At 34.0% G+C, this 17,097-nt stretch overlaps 1 protein-coding gene across 2 annotated transcripts in view; it reads left to right on the top strand.

Annotated features, from left to right (window-relative positions):
• Window positions 1–5,043: 5,043 nt before the first annotated feature.
• LOC100811668 (flowering time control protein FPA) overlaps window positions 5,044–17,097 on the top strand; it is a 30,607-nt gene continuing 18,553 nt past the window's right edge. The window contains exons 1-3 of one of the 2 annotated variants that reach the window (XM_003556761.5): window positions 5,044–5,319; window positions 6,285–6,626; window positions 14,928–16,126. In XM_003556761.5, coding sequence (XP_003556809.1) covers window positions 5,317–5,319; window positions 6,285–6,626; window positions 14,928–16,126 — 1,544 coding nt within the window. In that variant the 5' untranslated portion in view covers window positions 5,044–5,316. The remainder of the gene's footprint in view (window positions 5,320–6,284; window positions 6,627–14,927; window positions 16,127–17,097) is intronic. The other variant, XM_014772649.2, reaches the window with a different exon arrangement.

Raw genomic sequence — 17,097 nt, 5'->3', positions numbered from 1 at the left:
TCTTTTTCATTCTCTTCTCCCTTTGACAAAAAAAATTCAACAAGGACTAATTGCCTGAATTCTTTTTGTGTCTCTCTTCTCGCTTTTCCAAAAGAACAAAGGACTAACTGTCTGAATTCTTTTGTGTCTCCCTTCTCCCTTTTCAAAGAATTCAAAATGACACAGTCTGAGAATTCTTTTGATTCTTCTCTTTCCCTTAAACAAAAGATTTCAAAGGACTAACCGCCTGAGATATCTTTTGTTTCCCCTTCACAAAGTTTCAAAGGACTAACCGCCTGAGAACTTTGTCTTAACACATTGGAGGGTACATCTTTTGTGGTACAAGTAGAGGGTACATCTACTTGGGTTGTTGTAACTGAGAACAAGAGAGAGTACATCTCTTGTGGATCAGTTCAAGTGGAGGGTACATCCACTTGGTTGTTCAAAGAGAACAAGGGAGGGTACATCCCTTGTGGATCTTTGCTTGTAAAGGATTTTACAAGGTTGAAAAAAAATCTCAAAGACCACAGAGCGCTTGGGGACTGGATGTAGGCACAAATTGTTGCCGAACCAGTATAAAACTCTTGTGTTTGTCTTCTTCTTCCCTACACTCTTTAATTTCCGCTATGCACTTTAATTAGCGCTTTTAATTTTGATTAAGTTTTTATTTCTGTTCTTTACTTTCTTAACATTAAAGTAAAAGCCTAATTGAATTTTAGTAACATTAAGAAGGATAGATTTTTAATTAGTAAAGGTTCATTAATAATTAATTCAACCCCCCCCCCCCTTTCTTAGTTATTCCGAGGCCACTTGATCCAACAATTTTCATGATGGCTGGTGGAGTTATTTTGTGGATGAGTGTTAAGTAGACTTTGACAGCTACTTCTACCATGGAAGCTGAGTTTGTCTTTTGCTTTGAGGCTACATCACATGGTGTATGGCTTAATAGTTTCATTTATGGGCTAAAGATAGTTGATACTATTTCAAGGCCTTTGAGAATTTTCTGTGATAACTCAGATTTTGTCCTTATGACTAAGAATAACAAAAGTGAAAGTTGAAGTAATCACATCAACATTAAGTACTTAGTCATTAGAGAAAGAGTAAAAGACAAAAAAGTGATTATTGAGCATATAAGCATTGAGTTGATCATCACTTATAAGAACATGCCACTACTTAAGTTTAAGGATCATGTAGAGAGAATGAGACTTGGTTCCACTTTGTGATTGTATACATACAGGTTAGAGTTAAAATTCTTATATTGTGATATTTTCTCATATCCAGGTGCACATTGATTTATTTGAGAAAATTTATGTTTTGGATCAAGAATAAACATTGGGTTTATTCATTAAGTTTTATTACCACATTGAGTATACTACTAGGGAAATTGAACATGTCGTAATACATGGATGATATTACTCGTTATAAGAGAAATTATCACTATAATTTGTATGTTCATTTCTTAAGGAAATTGCACATTGACTTTTTTTAGTCAATGAGTTAAAATGTTTGGACTAAGTGAGAGAATGTATAAGTTTTTATTATTAAAAGTTGTGATTAACTCCTTATTAGTGGTATGTACATTTTGGACTTGGAATGCCATCTTTGGCTAAAGTGCTCCATCAGTTTTGGAGTTGAAAGGCCAAATATTGAATGACATCAATAGGTGGTAATGACTACTAAATGCATTCTTGACGGTAGAATGCCTATATATATATATATATATATATATATATATATATATATATATATATATATATATATATATATATATATATATATATATAGCACATGTGTTTGGTCTCTAAGCTCATATCTTTCAATTTAGTCTGATACACCATCTACAAAGAGAGAATGAGAGCTTGGAAGAACCAAAATAAATCAATTATTACAATGACAATGATTGAAGGTATATTCTAATTTTGTTTTTCACATTTGTTAATGACTTGTGTTTCATTTTTTGTTTGTAACATCACAGGTTTGTTATTTTAGTCTTACAGTCACCTCATACTTGTATTCCAGCACTTACAATCGAAGAAGGTAGAGTTTTCTTGAAGAAGATAAAAGGAAAGAAAAGGATGAAAAAATGACTAATCCCCAACTACTAGAATTCTCTCCATGGTGGCAAGAGATGCAAAATGGGAAGAAGAGATGGCATTAGATTTGGCAAGAGACATAAGCTATGTTTGTTAAAACTAACTGAAAAGTTAGTTGATAATTAAAAATTGGAAGCTAAAAAACTAATTTATTAAATTATAAGTGTTTAGTAAAATTAGCTGTTGAAGTAGTTGAAAAGTGTAAAATGACAGAAAAATAATAAAATCATGATTTATTTTTAAAAAAGTAATAAGAAAAATGAATAAATATAGTGAGGATAAAAGTGAAAGAAGATGAATCAAAGAAAAATAAAATAATGTTGTTCTAGGAAGGTCCAATCACAAATCACGATCTCACGAACACATAATGTTTGATGAACACAAGTCCTAACTCAATCTTCAACTCATATAGCTCAGCAACACATAATGACATTATAATGAAGAATCCAATTTATAATGAAAAACTTAAATTATGGTTTAAGATTATTTTTAACTATTGATAATTTATTTTTAAAAAAATTATTGAAATTTAATTGAAAGATGAAGATAAAAGAATGTAGACCGAAAATTATAAACAATTAAAATATTAAAATGTTATATGTGTAAAGATACAAGAAAGTAGTTTAAAATGAATGAGAGAATATTTTATTAATTATAAATATAATATGTAAATACACATTTAAAATGAAAAGAAATAATAATATACAATTATAAATGCTTAGTTAAGAGAATAAAAAAGTGAGACTAGAAATAAACTTGTGGGGACAATATTTATATTATGAATAAACTTATTTTATTTTATTTTAAATTATAAAGATAATTAATAATTATATAAACTCTAGTTAGGCTTGGACAAAAAAGTCCAATATCCTAATCTGATCCAATTTTTAGTCTAGGCCAATCTATTTTAAATCACTTTAATGGGTAAGACTTTAAACACCCATCGACATCTTATTTCAGTTTAAAGATCTAAAATCCATTATCTGATACATGGATCTTAAGTGGACATTTGAATCCATATCTATTTCCCTCATTAGATCTGAAATCCAAATCCAAACCTTACACCTCGTCACCCTCGAAAGGCTCAAACGCGAAAATGAAATCTCAAGTCCAAATCCTAATGTTATGCTTTGAAATATTGAAATGATCAAACAACTTTGTCACTGGTTGAAACACGGCGCAATCTCAAATCTCAATTTGAAATCCCAAACTCAAATTGTTCTCTCAGTCTCTTAACCCCTCAATTTGTTCTCAGCCTCTCTCAATCCCTCAATCCAAGGTAACTTCGATTAACCCCTAGGCTTTGATTGTACTTTGCTTTTATTGAATTTCTTCTTTGGAAGCTTCATCAAACTCAACAATATCAAGAGAGGAAGAATCTCTTGCACTATTGCTGTCAAACCCCAAATCATTGTAACCCCTTTTCTCTCTCCTTGATTCCTTTTTTGTCGTTATACTCTATTTGGTAGTGTCTGAAAAATTTGGTAAGAAAAAAATGTACTTGTAAACTGTTAACTATTGTTAATCGAAGTTTTGCATGAATTGCTTTGTGTTTATTAAATTGTAGCATAGGTTTTGTGTTTGGCAGCTGAGAAAATTGGGATGGAAGGTCTAAAACTTATGTTTTTTTTAATGTTTTGTGAAATGGGTCTATTGAAATTACTGGTAATTTGAAAGATAAATATTGGGAATAAAGGTTTCAAGCTTATGATTTTCAATGATGATCAAGGTAGTGTTTGGATAAAGGATTTCAAAATTTCAAGCTTTGTTGCCTATAGTGCTCTTACTCAACTAGAACAAGATTGGTCTATACCAAACAAGTCATTTTGATGTATGATATTTTGAATTCACTTAAAAATTTAATTCCTCTCTCAAAACTCCCCATCCAAATTCACTATTGTGCTACTTTGGATACTCTGTGTAGTGTCTTAGAAAATTAGGGAAAATAGTATCCTTGTGCCAGGAAAATGGCCAAGTATTGGTGGGGTACCTGTATTCACATGATTCACCTGGATATGTATCTTGGGTGAATCTTTTAATTTTGTTTATGCTCTTAAAGTATTTTATTGACCAATAAGTTTTTTACGCAACTTTTATACTTGGAATAAGATTACAACTACAACTTTATCTTTTACTTTGTATCCTATACTAAATAGAAAAAAATTATCTAGAGTTAAGCCTTTTTTTGGACAGAACTAGTGATACCTTTTGTGACATTCTAACATGTGTTGGGTGAAGATATTCAACTTTTGTGACATGTTCATTGGATATAGAATTTCCCTATTTATACAAGAGTATGGGGAAGATTTGTAAATACATTTTTTCTTTTGATCCCGTGTACTTTTTAGTCAATTGCGATCATCATACACTGATATAATTATGTATTAATGTGATATGATCCTTGTCTCTTTACAAATATTATTGATTTATTTAAAGTATCCATGTTGTAGTCAGTTTAGAAGTGTACAACAGTTTTTGGTTGGGTCAGACTAATCTTTTAAAATTGTGGATATTATATTATTGTTTTGAAGATCCTCCAAGTTGCGGTCACACTTGTATTTTTCTTTAATTTTAGTAACAACAATCTCAATTTGTGAGAGGTTGCAACTTTGATTATAATAAAAGAATTATAAAAAAAATATTTATAACATTTAAGTGGATATAAATTAGATATCACCAAATCCATATTCACTTAAATGGATTAGATCTTGAATTCAATTTTTTTTTAAAAAAGATATGAATATAGTAAAAATCCAATTCATGTCCACCCTTAAATTAATGATACCCAATGTATGCTTGTAAGTTTCGGTCCTAATTTACTTCCTTCTCGAGGATTTATTATGCGGAAATTGAACTCAGGTTGCCAAGTGAGCTAAATAATATTTGATTTGATACTCGTGGCAGAAAATAACATAAAACAAAATGATATTTTTGTAATAAACATTAAAAATTAGAAAACAGAAAACGCTAAAAGCTTTAACTGGCCCCTTATCTAGTTAGTTTACTACCATTTTGGATCGGTGGCATTTATTTCCCCTGTATTGCTATCAAGTACCACCACCGATCCTCAGAACAGAAACCCTAAGCATAATCACTGATTACTCTCTTTCGGCGACATCAACACTGAGTGAAGAAGAAGAAGAAGGAGAATCATCGTTCCCTCTTTTCTCGATACACCAAATTGCTGAAGCAGAAGTTCCGAATTCCGTCTCTCTCTCTCTCAAATTGTCCTCTTAACTTCGCCATGGTCAGTTTCCTTTCTCTCTCTCTCTGCTTTGCACCCAACTACTACACTTCATTTATCTCAAACCTTCAACTTCACACTATACTTAGGGTTTTTGGTTGTTGATTTTTTATTATTGGTGTTGTTGAAGTCGCGAGCATCATCGCCATCCGTCTTCGCACCCGCAAATTTTGAAACTGGGGTTTCTGGTTGTTAATTATGTTCATTCTTTTAATTAATTAGTTAATTGACTGATTGACTTATTATTATTATTGTTGGTTATTACGATTCTGAGGCCATTTTGATGTGATTGTTATGGAGTGGAGCTGAGTGGAACACTTGGACTGTTTGCTACTTTACTTTGAGAAAACATTTTCTGTTATTTTTTTAACTACAAAGCTGCCACATTATTTTTAATCTATTCCCTGCTTTTCAAGATCTGTACAAGGAACAGATTGTAAGCACGGTGATAATTTTGTAATTAGCAGAACCGGCCCAACATATTTTAAGGCCTAAAGAGAACTTTGAGGTGATGATATGCCTTTTTAAGAAAAAAGTAGGAGCTTTACAAAAATAAAAGTGAATTTTCCTTTCTTAGTATTCGAAGCAAATTCATCAAGGAAAAAGCACACTAGGGTTTGAAGCCCATTTATCAAGGAGAAAGCACACTGTAGTTACCCCTATACTATCGTACTAATATGAATACTGAATAACATTTTTTTTCTTTCTGGTGGCCTTAAGCAATGGCTTGGGCCATCCCTGGTAATTAGAAGTCAAATCAGAAAATGAAAACAGAAGTGTTGCCCATTTGGTTTTTGTTTGTGTTTTCTTAGTGGCAAGATTAATTAGACGGGTTTTTGATTGTTTGTTTGTGTGCATGCATGTGGATTTATGTTTTTGGTTTGGTTGTGTTAGTTTATTGAGAGAGATAAGGAGAATGGTGGAAGATTTACTGTGTTTTTTATTGTTTGTGTTGTGTTTGGCAATAGTCGGGTCGAGGAGGAGGAAGGGATCGGTTTAGGAGGGATTATCCTTCAAGGCATGAGGATAATAGGGGGAATGGGATTAGTGGACGTGACAACCGCAACAGCAACAGCAACAACCCTCCTTCCAGGCATCTTTGGGTTGGGAATCTATCCCACAATATTGTAGAGGAAGAACTTGCTCACCATTTCTTGAGGTACGGACCACTGGAGAATGTGGCATTCCAGCCCGGCCGCAGCTATGCTTTCATAAATTTCAGAATGGATGAGGATGCTATTGATGCCTTGAGAGCACTGCAAGGCTTTCCTCTTGCTGGCAACCCACTTAGAATCGAGTTTGCAAAGGCGGTCAGTGTTGCCCACCTTTTACTGCTTGTTACTTTTCCAGCTGATTATATGAATCTACTGCAGAAGTTCAATTCAGTTCAGTTCTATTTATTTAATCAAGGCCATAGTATTGGCTTAGAAATAAATCTGCAAAATTTGCACAAAGAAAAAAAAAAATGAAGGAATACTACACACTAGTTATTGCTTTCCATGTATGATTTTTGATACGGTTCCTTTCGTCAAATTAAGCTGCTCCAGAATATGCACCTTACTGTTAAGAAGAGCATGGCCAAAAGTTACTTCCTTTAATTTTCAGTTAATAATTCACTCCAAACTGGGCTGCAAAATAATAACCTTACCCATCCAACCACTGCCTAAACTACTGCCTAGTGGATCCATGCAGCATTAACTCTCAACTGCTTGATACTTCTTCACAAGTCCTACATTGGTTTTCCATTTTGCTAAATCTTGGGGCAAGACATGTTTCATGTTTGCCACTTGGTAATTTTCAAATTTTATGAGATTTTGTACTCCCAATGATTTCAACATCAAAAGTTAACAGATGTAATGTATAACAGATCTCAAATGAAGTTGCCATAGTTTGTTTTCAACTAATAATAAGTAATAACTATATCCTTTAATTAGAGAATGTAAAGCATCAATGTTTTGCAGAAAAAGTCATAACATTTAATTAACAGGACTACAAATTTGGTCAATAATAAGTTATAAGTCCAAAATTTCATCCAGCCTACTTATGAGAAATTGCAGCAAGAGGCAGTGATATCTGTTCAATGTTCATGTTCTTGAATCTTTGCAAACATTGCTCAATATCCAACAGTAATTGTGGGGGTGAAGTCAGAGTTGCATGGCCTAAACGTTAAATTTGTATTCTTGTCATTTTCCATTTACTTTTTATGATCTTTGCAAATATGTGCAAGTTGCAACATAATGTGACCTTTCATTTTTGGATAATTCCATATTTTTTGTACCATATATTCCTACTTAGATGGTTTTATAGTTTTCTGTATTATTAGTTCTTGTTATTCTTTTAGTGTTTGGTGGAGCCTTCTCATGTCCAGTCATAGAGCTGAACTGCTATTCCAGATGTCTTTGTATGTACTTGCATTTGTTTGGGATAAAGCTGTTACTTTATCATGCTTGCTTTTATTGATTGATTAATAATTTAATATATAGAAGGATTACAAAGGAGAACAAGATTTTATTGTTGATAGAAAGAAAACACCGCATAACACAAGGAAAATACTGCAAAGGTAAACAAAAGTAACCTCCAAAGATATCCATAAAACCCAGAGAGACAAAAACAAAAAAAATAAAATACAGCAAACGGGGTAAAACTTAAATTTAAAAATAAGGTTTGGCTTCTATCCAATACAAGAAATAACTGCATGGCTATTGCATTTCCATGATGCTTTGATCTATCCTTCCAAAATTATAATGAAACTCACTGAGGAAACTGCTCTTAAAGGGAAAATTCTATATTCATCAAATGGCACAGCTCAATCTATTTGAATGCTGTTAGTGGTCAGTATAAATGTAGTATCAAATAGTTTTGGAGCTAGAATAATATACTTTGCAGAAGAGGGCTTTGTGAAGTCATTGAACATGGAACAGGTCATTAATATTTGCACTGGTTTGTTCTAGTTAAATCCCTGCGTCATTATTAAGATTCGTCATTTAAAACAAAAAATCTCAAGAATGTCTGCATAAAGTTCTTTTGTAAGAATCACTACAATCAAAGTATATATGTTTGTACTTGTGTAGAACTGAACTGCAATTCCAGAACCGAACTATACTTTTTGCTTCTAATTTCTTTTCCAGCAAAAGCTCCAAATTCCTGCACTTAATCTACTGGAGAAAATGCTTCCATTTGTGATTATGGTTATTGTCCTTAAACCATTAGAGTATCAAAATACACCATTATTTATATTGTGACAGTATGGTAACTTCATGTTGGTGACTGAGTATTGCCCAAATTAAAGTATGAACTTTGGTACAGGCCAGGAACATATGCATGAATCATACATCTCTAACAATGTATTAATCAAGAAGGAATATATTCCTGCATTGTGAATGAGTAAGAAAATGGAAGGATTGACTATAATGCACTATGGAAGAACAAGAAGTTCAAATCCTCCCATCCATAAGCGAGGAATGATCTGAAAGGCTAACAAACTTCTCTATCATTCACTTTTTTTGGAAAATAACATATGGAAATATATCAATATTTCAAATTTAAGAAGTATGACAATTCAGTTTGCTATTAAGAGAGGACAAGGATATGCATTTATAAAAAAAAGTTTCAGAACCAAAGATCAAACATGAACTGCATCTACATTACCAAATGCAAAAATGAGTGACAATTTAGAAAGATGAACACATTAGATTTGAATGGGAGGCCAACTTGCCTTTATTACATAATGCAAAGCCAAGGGACTTCAAGTGATATTTATTTGTATTGATGATTGAAAATACACCCATAAGCATTCACAAAGTTGAGCTATATGTATTTGTTGAAGCTCAGAGTTTCAATTCTAATGGTGGAAAGCCAATGCTATATCGTATAGTAGGTAGTGTCACATATGCATATAGGGGTCACATGACAGTTTACATATATGATTATATGTTAATTATATTATATATTTATATATGATTAAGTTGTATGCACATTAAAATACAGAAATATGCATAATATTAACTGAAGTTCAATTAGCTAGAGACTTGACTAAGATGAACAAAAGGATGTAGCACAATTAAGCAACCCCAATAATGATAGTGCTCGCAATAGCTGACAGAGTCACAATTGCAGATCTGAGAAATTCTGCTATGCAATAGAACTATAGCATGTCTATTTAACAATACTTCCATCACCACATTACCGCTATCATCATTGTCTCTACAATTAGCATTGTTGTTACCACAATTATTGTATCATTATCACCCCATCACTGCTAGTATCACTCTATTGCCAACACCACTATTGTTGTATCATCACCATTGTATCCATTGACGCTACAATCATTGTTGTAATTGCCATCACTAACACCATTGCCATTGCTGCCACCATTGTCCTCACCACCTCCATTTCTATCATTGTTATAGTAATAACTAATTGCATCACTACAACCACTTTTCGTTAGGGTAGTGTGGCCATTTGCATATAATTTATATTACTATTTGCTAGTTTATTTTGTCCACCAAACACAATATGAAATTAGAGCTTAATATGCTCATATCATTTCTTACTCTCGTCGTGTCCTTTCATCCTATCTTAACCATCAAATGTGCCCTTAGTAATTTAAGCTTTTAGGAGGTTTTGTCCTTGTATTCTTCAAGGTTGATCTTTGGGGACTTACAACATTTTGGATTTGAAATTGTCGTCTTGTGCTTCCATAATTACCAAATAACATCTATCCAAGTTGTAGATATATTCAATCTTGAGTAACATTGTGTTAAGAGGCTGTACAACTATCCTACGCAATTTACAATTTGAAGTGATATAAACTAGTTGAAGCTTTACAATTACAATATGCATTCCTCTAGATACAATTCCAGTGCATACTAATTGGTTGGGATATTGATTATCATGTTCTCTTTTGCTCAAGTGGCATTTTCTACTTGAAGTCTAGACATTGAATTTATGAGGTTTTTTCTTCCTTATTGCTAAATCACATGAGGCATAATTAATTAGAAAGAGCATCTATGCCTAAATATAATATTCAAAGTGCATCAGTCTTATTTATTTATTTGGATAAACATAATTGATAATTTATTAAGATAGAAAGGAGAGGTACGAATGTGAGAGAATAAGAAACTAAATAGTAACAAAATAAAAAGGAAAATAAAAATAAAAATGAGAAACATACAATAGAAAACAAGCCAATCTTTCTGAACGTCTAACCTTCACCCCTTAAGAAGAAATGCTTGATCCTAAATGAATCAAGAGGTATCCAATGACCAATAATATATTCTATCATTCCATTCCAACCTTTTACACAAAACAACCACACATTGAAAATAATACCAGTCTTTTAACACACAGGATTTGATGGATGTCCTTAGGGAAAATCCGATTTTCACCAAAAACTCCAAAGTTGTTCCAAAGATGGGAAATTGTCGAGCAATGCAAAAACAAATGAGAACTAGTTTCAAAAAGTTAATATGCACATCATACAATAATCAAGAGACTAAGCAATTATTGGTCTTCAGTTTTGAAATAAGTCATTGGCATTAATCTCAATTGATTTCCCAATGGACTGATGCAAAAAGAAACAATCCTAATTTTTACCATTCTATATCCAATACTGAAGACCATGATGTGCACAATGTGCAATGCTTGTGTTGGAGTGTGTGACACAAGAAATGAAGCATGAAATGCATATTGATTGAAAAAAATAGTGAATCAGTTTGGGTCACTGATTCAACCATATGATTCAACCATAAAATCGGTCAGGTCATATCAGTTTACATCAATTTATTGGCATATCCCATCCACTAAATGGCTCAAACTAGTTATATCACCTGTTCTCAGTCTAACTGGTTGGACCAATCGATTTAAGCCGGTTTTTAAAACATTGGTCAAGGGTCCATATCCTTTTGTTTGAGACGAAATCAAGTAGCACCATAACGAATTGTGATTTAGAGAATTTCCTATTATGCAATTTTTTAAGGAAGTAAAAATCTCCAGGGGCATTATGTGAAAGAGAAATTTTAGCAACACATTATCCAACATGCTTTTTCCAACACACATATAGATGATTGATATTATTGAAAATTATGAAATTAATAGTTAAATTCATTAAATGAGGACTGAGACCTATATTATTTCATGAATCCTAATAAATTTTAGTCAACAATAGTGTGTTTGAACCAATGTAGTTAAACGGCCATGGTGGAATGGCGTGGCAAATTTTTTGCCAACCGCCGTAGGCAATCTGTGAAGGGAGGCCTGCTATGGCAGCGTCGTAGGCCGCAATGGCTTGTTTATATGGCAGAATTTTGGCCTTCCACCATGTGCCATTGATAACACTGGTTTGAATGAATAGTGTGTTGCCACTATTTCTATGCAAAGTAGAAAGAGTATAGGAAAAACTACCTACTCTAATGTCCTCCCAAAATTTAGCACAAGAACCATCACCCAAACTCAAGGAAATAAGAGATCTAAAGGAAACATAACTTTGAGATACTAGTTTCCTATCATGTGTAGCTTTCACCCCTGAATTGGCATCCCATTCATTACAATGTAAATGTTAGAGATATAGTATAAAACCATTAACTAGTCTTCCTTTAACAGCTTAAGCTTTTGAGATGGTTCGTAATGGTACCAAAGCCTTGCCTTATAGTAGGCTCTGAGTAGGGCCCCTGTCACTGTTGGACAGTTGCACCTGTCACTGTTAGACAGCCAAAGGTAGTTACTTTCGGTTTGGTCAGTTAGAATTTGCCTCATGTATCTTGCTCTATATATAGAGCCCTTCTGTACATTACTCATAGTCTAATACAAATTCAGTTTTATACTTCTCTCTCATAATTATAACATGTTTTCTGGAGCTACTGATGCCTAACCAAGGCTGTCGATCCACTGCAAACACCTTCAACTCCAAATTTGCCACCAGCAAATCCCCAAACTCTGGTGAATTTTCTCCCAATGACTTCTCAAGTCAACTTTTCGTATTCAATCATCAAAAAAGCTAATGACTTGATTTTTTTGGTGTGGCAACAAGTGGAGCCTATCTTGAAGACTCATCAGCTTCTTTGATTTCTGATTCAGTCAGAAATTTCTGCAGTTCCTTTCTAACAAAGATCATGATCTAGGGTTAGAGAACCCTGCATATCGAGCCTGGGAACTTCTAGATCAACCGAACTCCTCAACGTCAGAAAAGAATATTGAACGATTTCTGCTTCTTCGAATCAATGCCATTGCCGCTGGCTTGAAATCCATTGGTGATCCTGCTCTAAAGATTTAAATTAAAAAATAGAACAGGGCCTAGGTAGTAGTCCAAGTCAACCAACTCTTTTGAGAGAACAGAACACATAATTGAGTTTGGAAATCAACTGCTGAAGAGCATATGAGACGGGCTTAGCCTTGGCCATGTTGGTTTTGGCTAAGAGATCTCTGATGTATTTGCCTGACCTGGACTACTTCAGTGTTCTCTCTAAGCCTCTGTTTGGAAGGGAGGAATTTGGTGAGAAATTGGGGGAAGAAGAAAGATAGAGGGTGCAAGGAAATCAAATTGGTTGTTTGGTAGAGAAGAAACTAAAGTGGAAAGAAGATAAAAGTGGTGGGTTCCAACTAAAAAAATTTCCTCACAGATATGGGAAGTGGGTATATTTCCAAATACTAAATCTTAGTAAATTACACAAACCTCTGTTGAGGTTTGAAGAAACTACATGGACCTCCCCTCTGTTTTGAGACAACTTTTACCCCCTTTTTGTTAACGCCATTTTACACCATTTAGTTGACAGACTATATTAATAAAACTCAAAATCCATTTATGTATTTTGGATTTTCCCTTCATGCCCTTTTCATATTACTCTGTCACTCTCCATTTCTTTCGAAGGCCATTAGCAGCGCCGAAATTGGAGTTAGGTTTAGGGTTGTTAACAAAGGGGGAAATTACACAAACACCTTTGGAAGTTGAAGCAACATTATTCTCAGGCTGCAAGGGAGTTCCTGTGTTTCCTGCTAGTGTCAAAACAGCAGTGAAGGAGTTGAAGAGTTCAGGGTTTTCGAAGCACCAAGTTCTTGCATGGTATTTATTCTGTTTTGAGAATTCTGGTGATTTCTTACTGTAAATCTAAGTATGCATTCTGTGTTGGGATGCAATCAGGTTCGACTGCTGGTTTGTCATTTCAAGTTCTAGTTTCAGAATAATTACATGATTACCATGCTATGTTTGACAATATTTTGTGGTTTTTAGATTCTGGTTGTGTTCTTAAAATTTCTTGTTTTGTTCTATTAATTCTGGTTGGGTTCTTAAAATTCTGGTTGAATTCTTAAAATTTTGGTTTGGTTCTGTGGCTGTCCAGGTACATCCATCAGCAATTCTGGTTATGTTCTTAAAATTTCTTGCTGAATTCTCTTGCTGATATACTAAGAATTAATGTTTACTGAATCATACATGCATCTCATCAGATTTGATGGATGTTTTTGTTTGCTGCAAATGATTAAAATGACTTCTGTACTATATGTGCTAGGCACAGTCAGATACAGCATTGAAGTAGAAAACTAGCTCCTGGTCTTTTTCTTCCTCCCACTTTATAAATAGACTTTTTCATATGCTGATATTCTTGTTTCTATGAAGTGATTGATGGACACAAACATATGGGTTGGTTACTTGGTTCAATTAATCTTGAGAAATGGATTGCAGTAGTAATAATATTGAGATCCCTGCATGTTTGATTTCATGTGTACTGAACACCTGTATCGTTATAAACTTAAATAATCAACACATAGTAGTTCTATGGTGAAAAATTTAAGTGCAAAGTATTTTGCATGTTACATGATCCAAATGAAAAAGGTGGACTTACAGTGGTTTGTTTTGTGATATTTTCTTATTTTTTGCAAAAACTTACAGTGTTACATCCTGGACTGTTTTGAGTACAGAAAAAAGATGAGATACGGGGATGTTGCTTGGGAATTTGTCGGAGATAGGTTTTCTTCTGGCATTCCTATAGTTTTCTTCTTGCAAGGTGTAACCATCAAGGACATTTCATTGATGTGTACTGAAGAGGGGATTATAGGTTTGTGTTTAGGCAGTTAGACTTAAAGGCCAATATGAAACTTTGTTGAATCTTCGTAACTAGAGTCAATGATACATTGGTCTTTGATGTAGAGAGTGGTATTGATTGATCCATGTAGCTGATTCTACCATGTGGGATATGATTACTTTGTACTTGTTCTATTGAACAGCTTCGACTGTTTTATTGTCTTGATGTATTTTGTTTGTCCATTTTTTTGTCTGATGTCGTGTTTGATTTGTGCTCAAGTCTTGATGGTGCAATTTTAGTCTTGTTCCACTTCTATGGGTTTAGCGTGTCATACCCCCATTAGAAGAACAGTATGCTTTGTATTAAGCAGTTAATTCGTAGTGCCCCAAGATGTTGGATGTTGATAATCACTTAATCTTCATAATTCACATCTGGTTATGGAATTAATATATTTTTTTTCAAAGTATTAAAATCTCGGAAGTTGATCCATGTAGCCGACCCCATCTAGTGGGATAAGGCGTTGTTGTTGTTGTTGTTGTATTAAAATCTAAATGCTTGGAATGTACGATAATTTCACAGTTATGTTCTTAATCACAGGATAAGCCATCGGCAATGCAACGTGATGAAGATTGCTCATGGGATGAACGGAACTCAGCATTAAGGGGTTCTCCTTTCTCGCAAAGAGAGTTTAGAGGACACCATGGTAGCCCTGAATTGCATTATTCTGATAAATCCAAGCTGAGTGATAAAAATCCAGAACCCAGTGAGGTTCTTTGGATTGGGTTCCCAGCTCAGTTGAAGGTGGACGAATCTATTTTAAGAAAGGCTTTTTCTCCATTTGGTGAGATAGTGAAGATTACTACATTTCCAGGTCGTAGTTATGCCTTTGTTCGCTTTAGGAGCCTGACATCTGCCTGCAGAGCAAGAGACGATCTGAAGGGGAAGTTATTTGGGAATCCCCGGGTGCATATTTGTTTTGCCAAGAGTGAAACAGGTTCATCAAACAGTGAGAGGAGATCATTTAATGGCCCTCGTTCCCCAATTTACAAGTCAAGTGGGCGTGATGGATCTTCTGAGAACCTCAGACAGGATCGGAGCTTCAATGCAGATCGCAACATTGGTTCTCCAAACCATTTCGGGATTTGGGATTCTGATCCTTATGATCAAAGGGGTTCTTCATGGACTGGCGGAACTAACACATTTGAACAAAGGAAAGTCGGAGAGAAGGGGAGAACACTAGGAGTATCACAAGAAATCTATGAACATATGAATAGTCCATCAAGAGAAAGACATCATGTGGGTAATGTTCCACAGAGATTTTCTCAAAAGGGTGAATTCTTTGAAGATCCGCGGGCCTTGCCAGATTTTTCCTATCTACATGAGGCTAAAAGGATGAAGGCTGGTTCTCCACCTCTTGAAAGAGAGATTCCAGAGTATCCTTTCACTGAGTATGAAAGGCAGAGACGTGTTTTCCCGAGATTATCGGATTTACCCCCACACGAGCCTTTTGATAAAGGCTTTGATGCTGGAAATTTTACTTATGACCAGACTCTTGATCATCCACCAAATTCACCTTTGCCTCGTTTAGATAGACATGAAGGCTGGAAACCTTATGATAGTTTCCAAATGGGTCCTAGCGCTCTGCAGTCAACATATGTTGAGAAGAAAGGATTCACGCCTGAACAAGATAGTTCATCTTTAACTGAGTGGAAATGGGAAGGAACCATTGCTAAAGGTGGAACCCCTGTTTGTCGTGCACGCTGCTTCCCTGTGGGGAAAGTCCTAGATATGATGTTGTAAGTATTAAATATTCCTTTCAAATGTGTGTTTTTTCTCTCTTATAAAGATTTATGTAGTCTTTGCTTTGAATCTTTTTCCTTAGCTATTCAAATTTTACGAAGACTCATTAGATAAACTGCTATTGAAAGGAGTAAAATAATACGGAGATGTGAGAGGGGAAAAAACAAAAGAATTATACTTCACTTCCCTATAGTTTCACTCTTTTTCTAGTAACCTCCCTCTACTGTTTTGTCACTTATTCCACATGGAATTTTGTTTATGTTGAAACCATTAACTTTTCAATTAAATCTAATGGCTGTATAACATTTCTCAACTTACCCCCTAAAGTTTTTTTTTTTTTAGTAGGAGCTAACACGCAAAAAGTGTGGTAACTTCATGCTATTTTTGGATTCATGGAAACAGATGGAATGTAGAGGAATGATATTAAATTAACTGTTAAATACTTGCTGAAAAATCTCACATTGTCTGTCTCAATTACTGAAATGTAATTTATATATCTATTGGGCATCTTAATACCAATTGGCTTAAGATGGAATTTAACAATACAGATATTAAGGATTTCAGATAAATGCTCAAGTGCTTTGTTATTATTTTTTTATATATAGAATTAGTTGACAGTTATTTGTTTCACATACATTAAAGCAAAGGAATTGAATGGCAGTCAAGAATTTAGGAAATATGCAATAAGAGGTATTGCAGTGGAGGTGTCTCGTGTGGCTTTAGGACTTATCTAATTATGCATATATGCTACTATGTTATCAAATTAAACATTTTTTATTTATTTATTATGCACGCATCTATGCAGCACCTTATTAAAATTCGAATGACTTAATTACTGTTTTAGTCCCTAAATTTGGGGGATGTATACTTTTTTGTCCTTGAAATTTATAAATGCTTTTTTTAATTCTTGAATTTTGAAAAATTGATTTTTAGTCTCTGACATAATAAATTAACACTTTGTAACGGT

Source organism: Glycine max, chromosome 20 (assembly GCF_000004515.6).
Source record: "Glycine max cultivar Williams 82 chromosome 20, Glycine_max_v4.0, whole genome shotgun sequence".
Taxonomy (NCBI): domain Eukaryota; kingdom Viridiplantae; phylum Streptophyta; class Magnoliopsida; order Fabales; family Fabaceae; genus Glycine; species Glycine max.
This window is presented reverse-complemented; position numbering and strand designations above follow the sequence as displayed.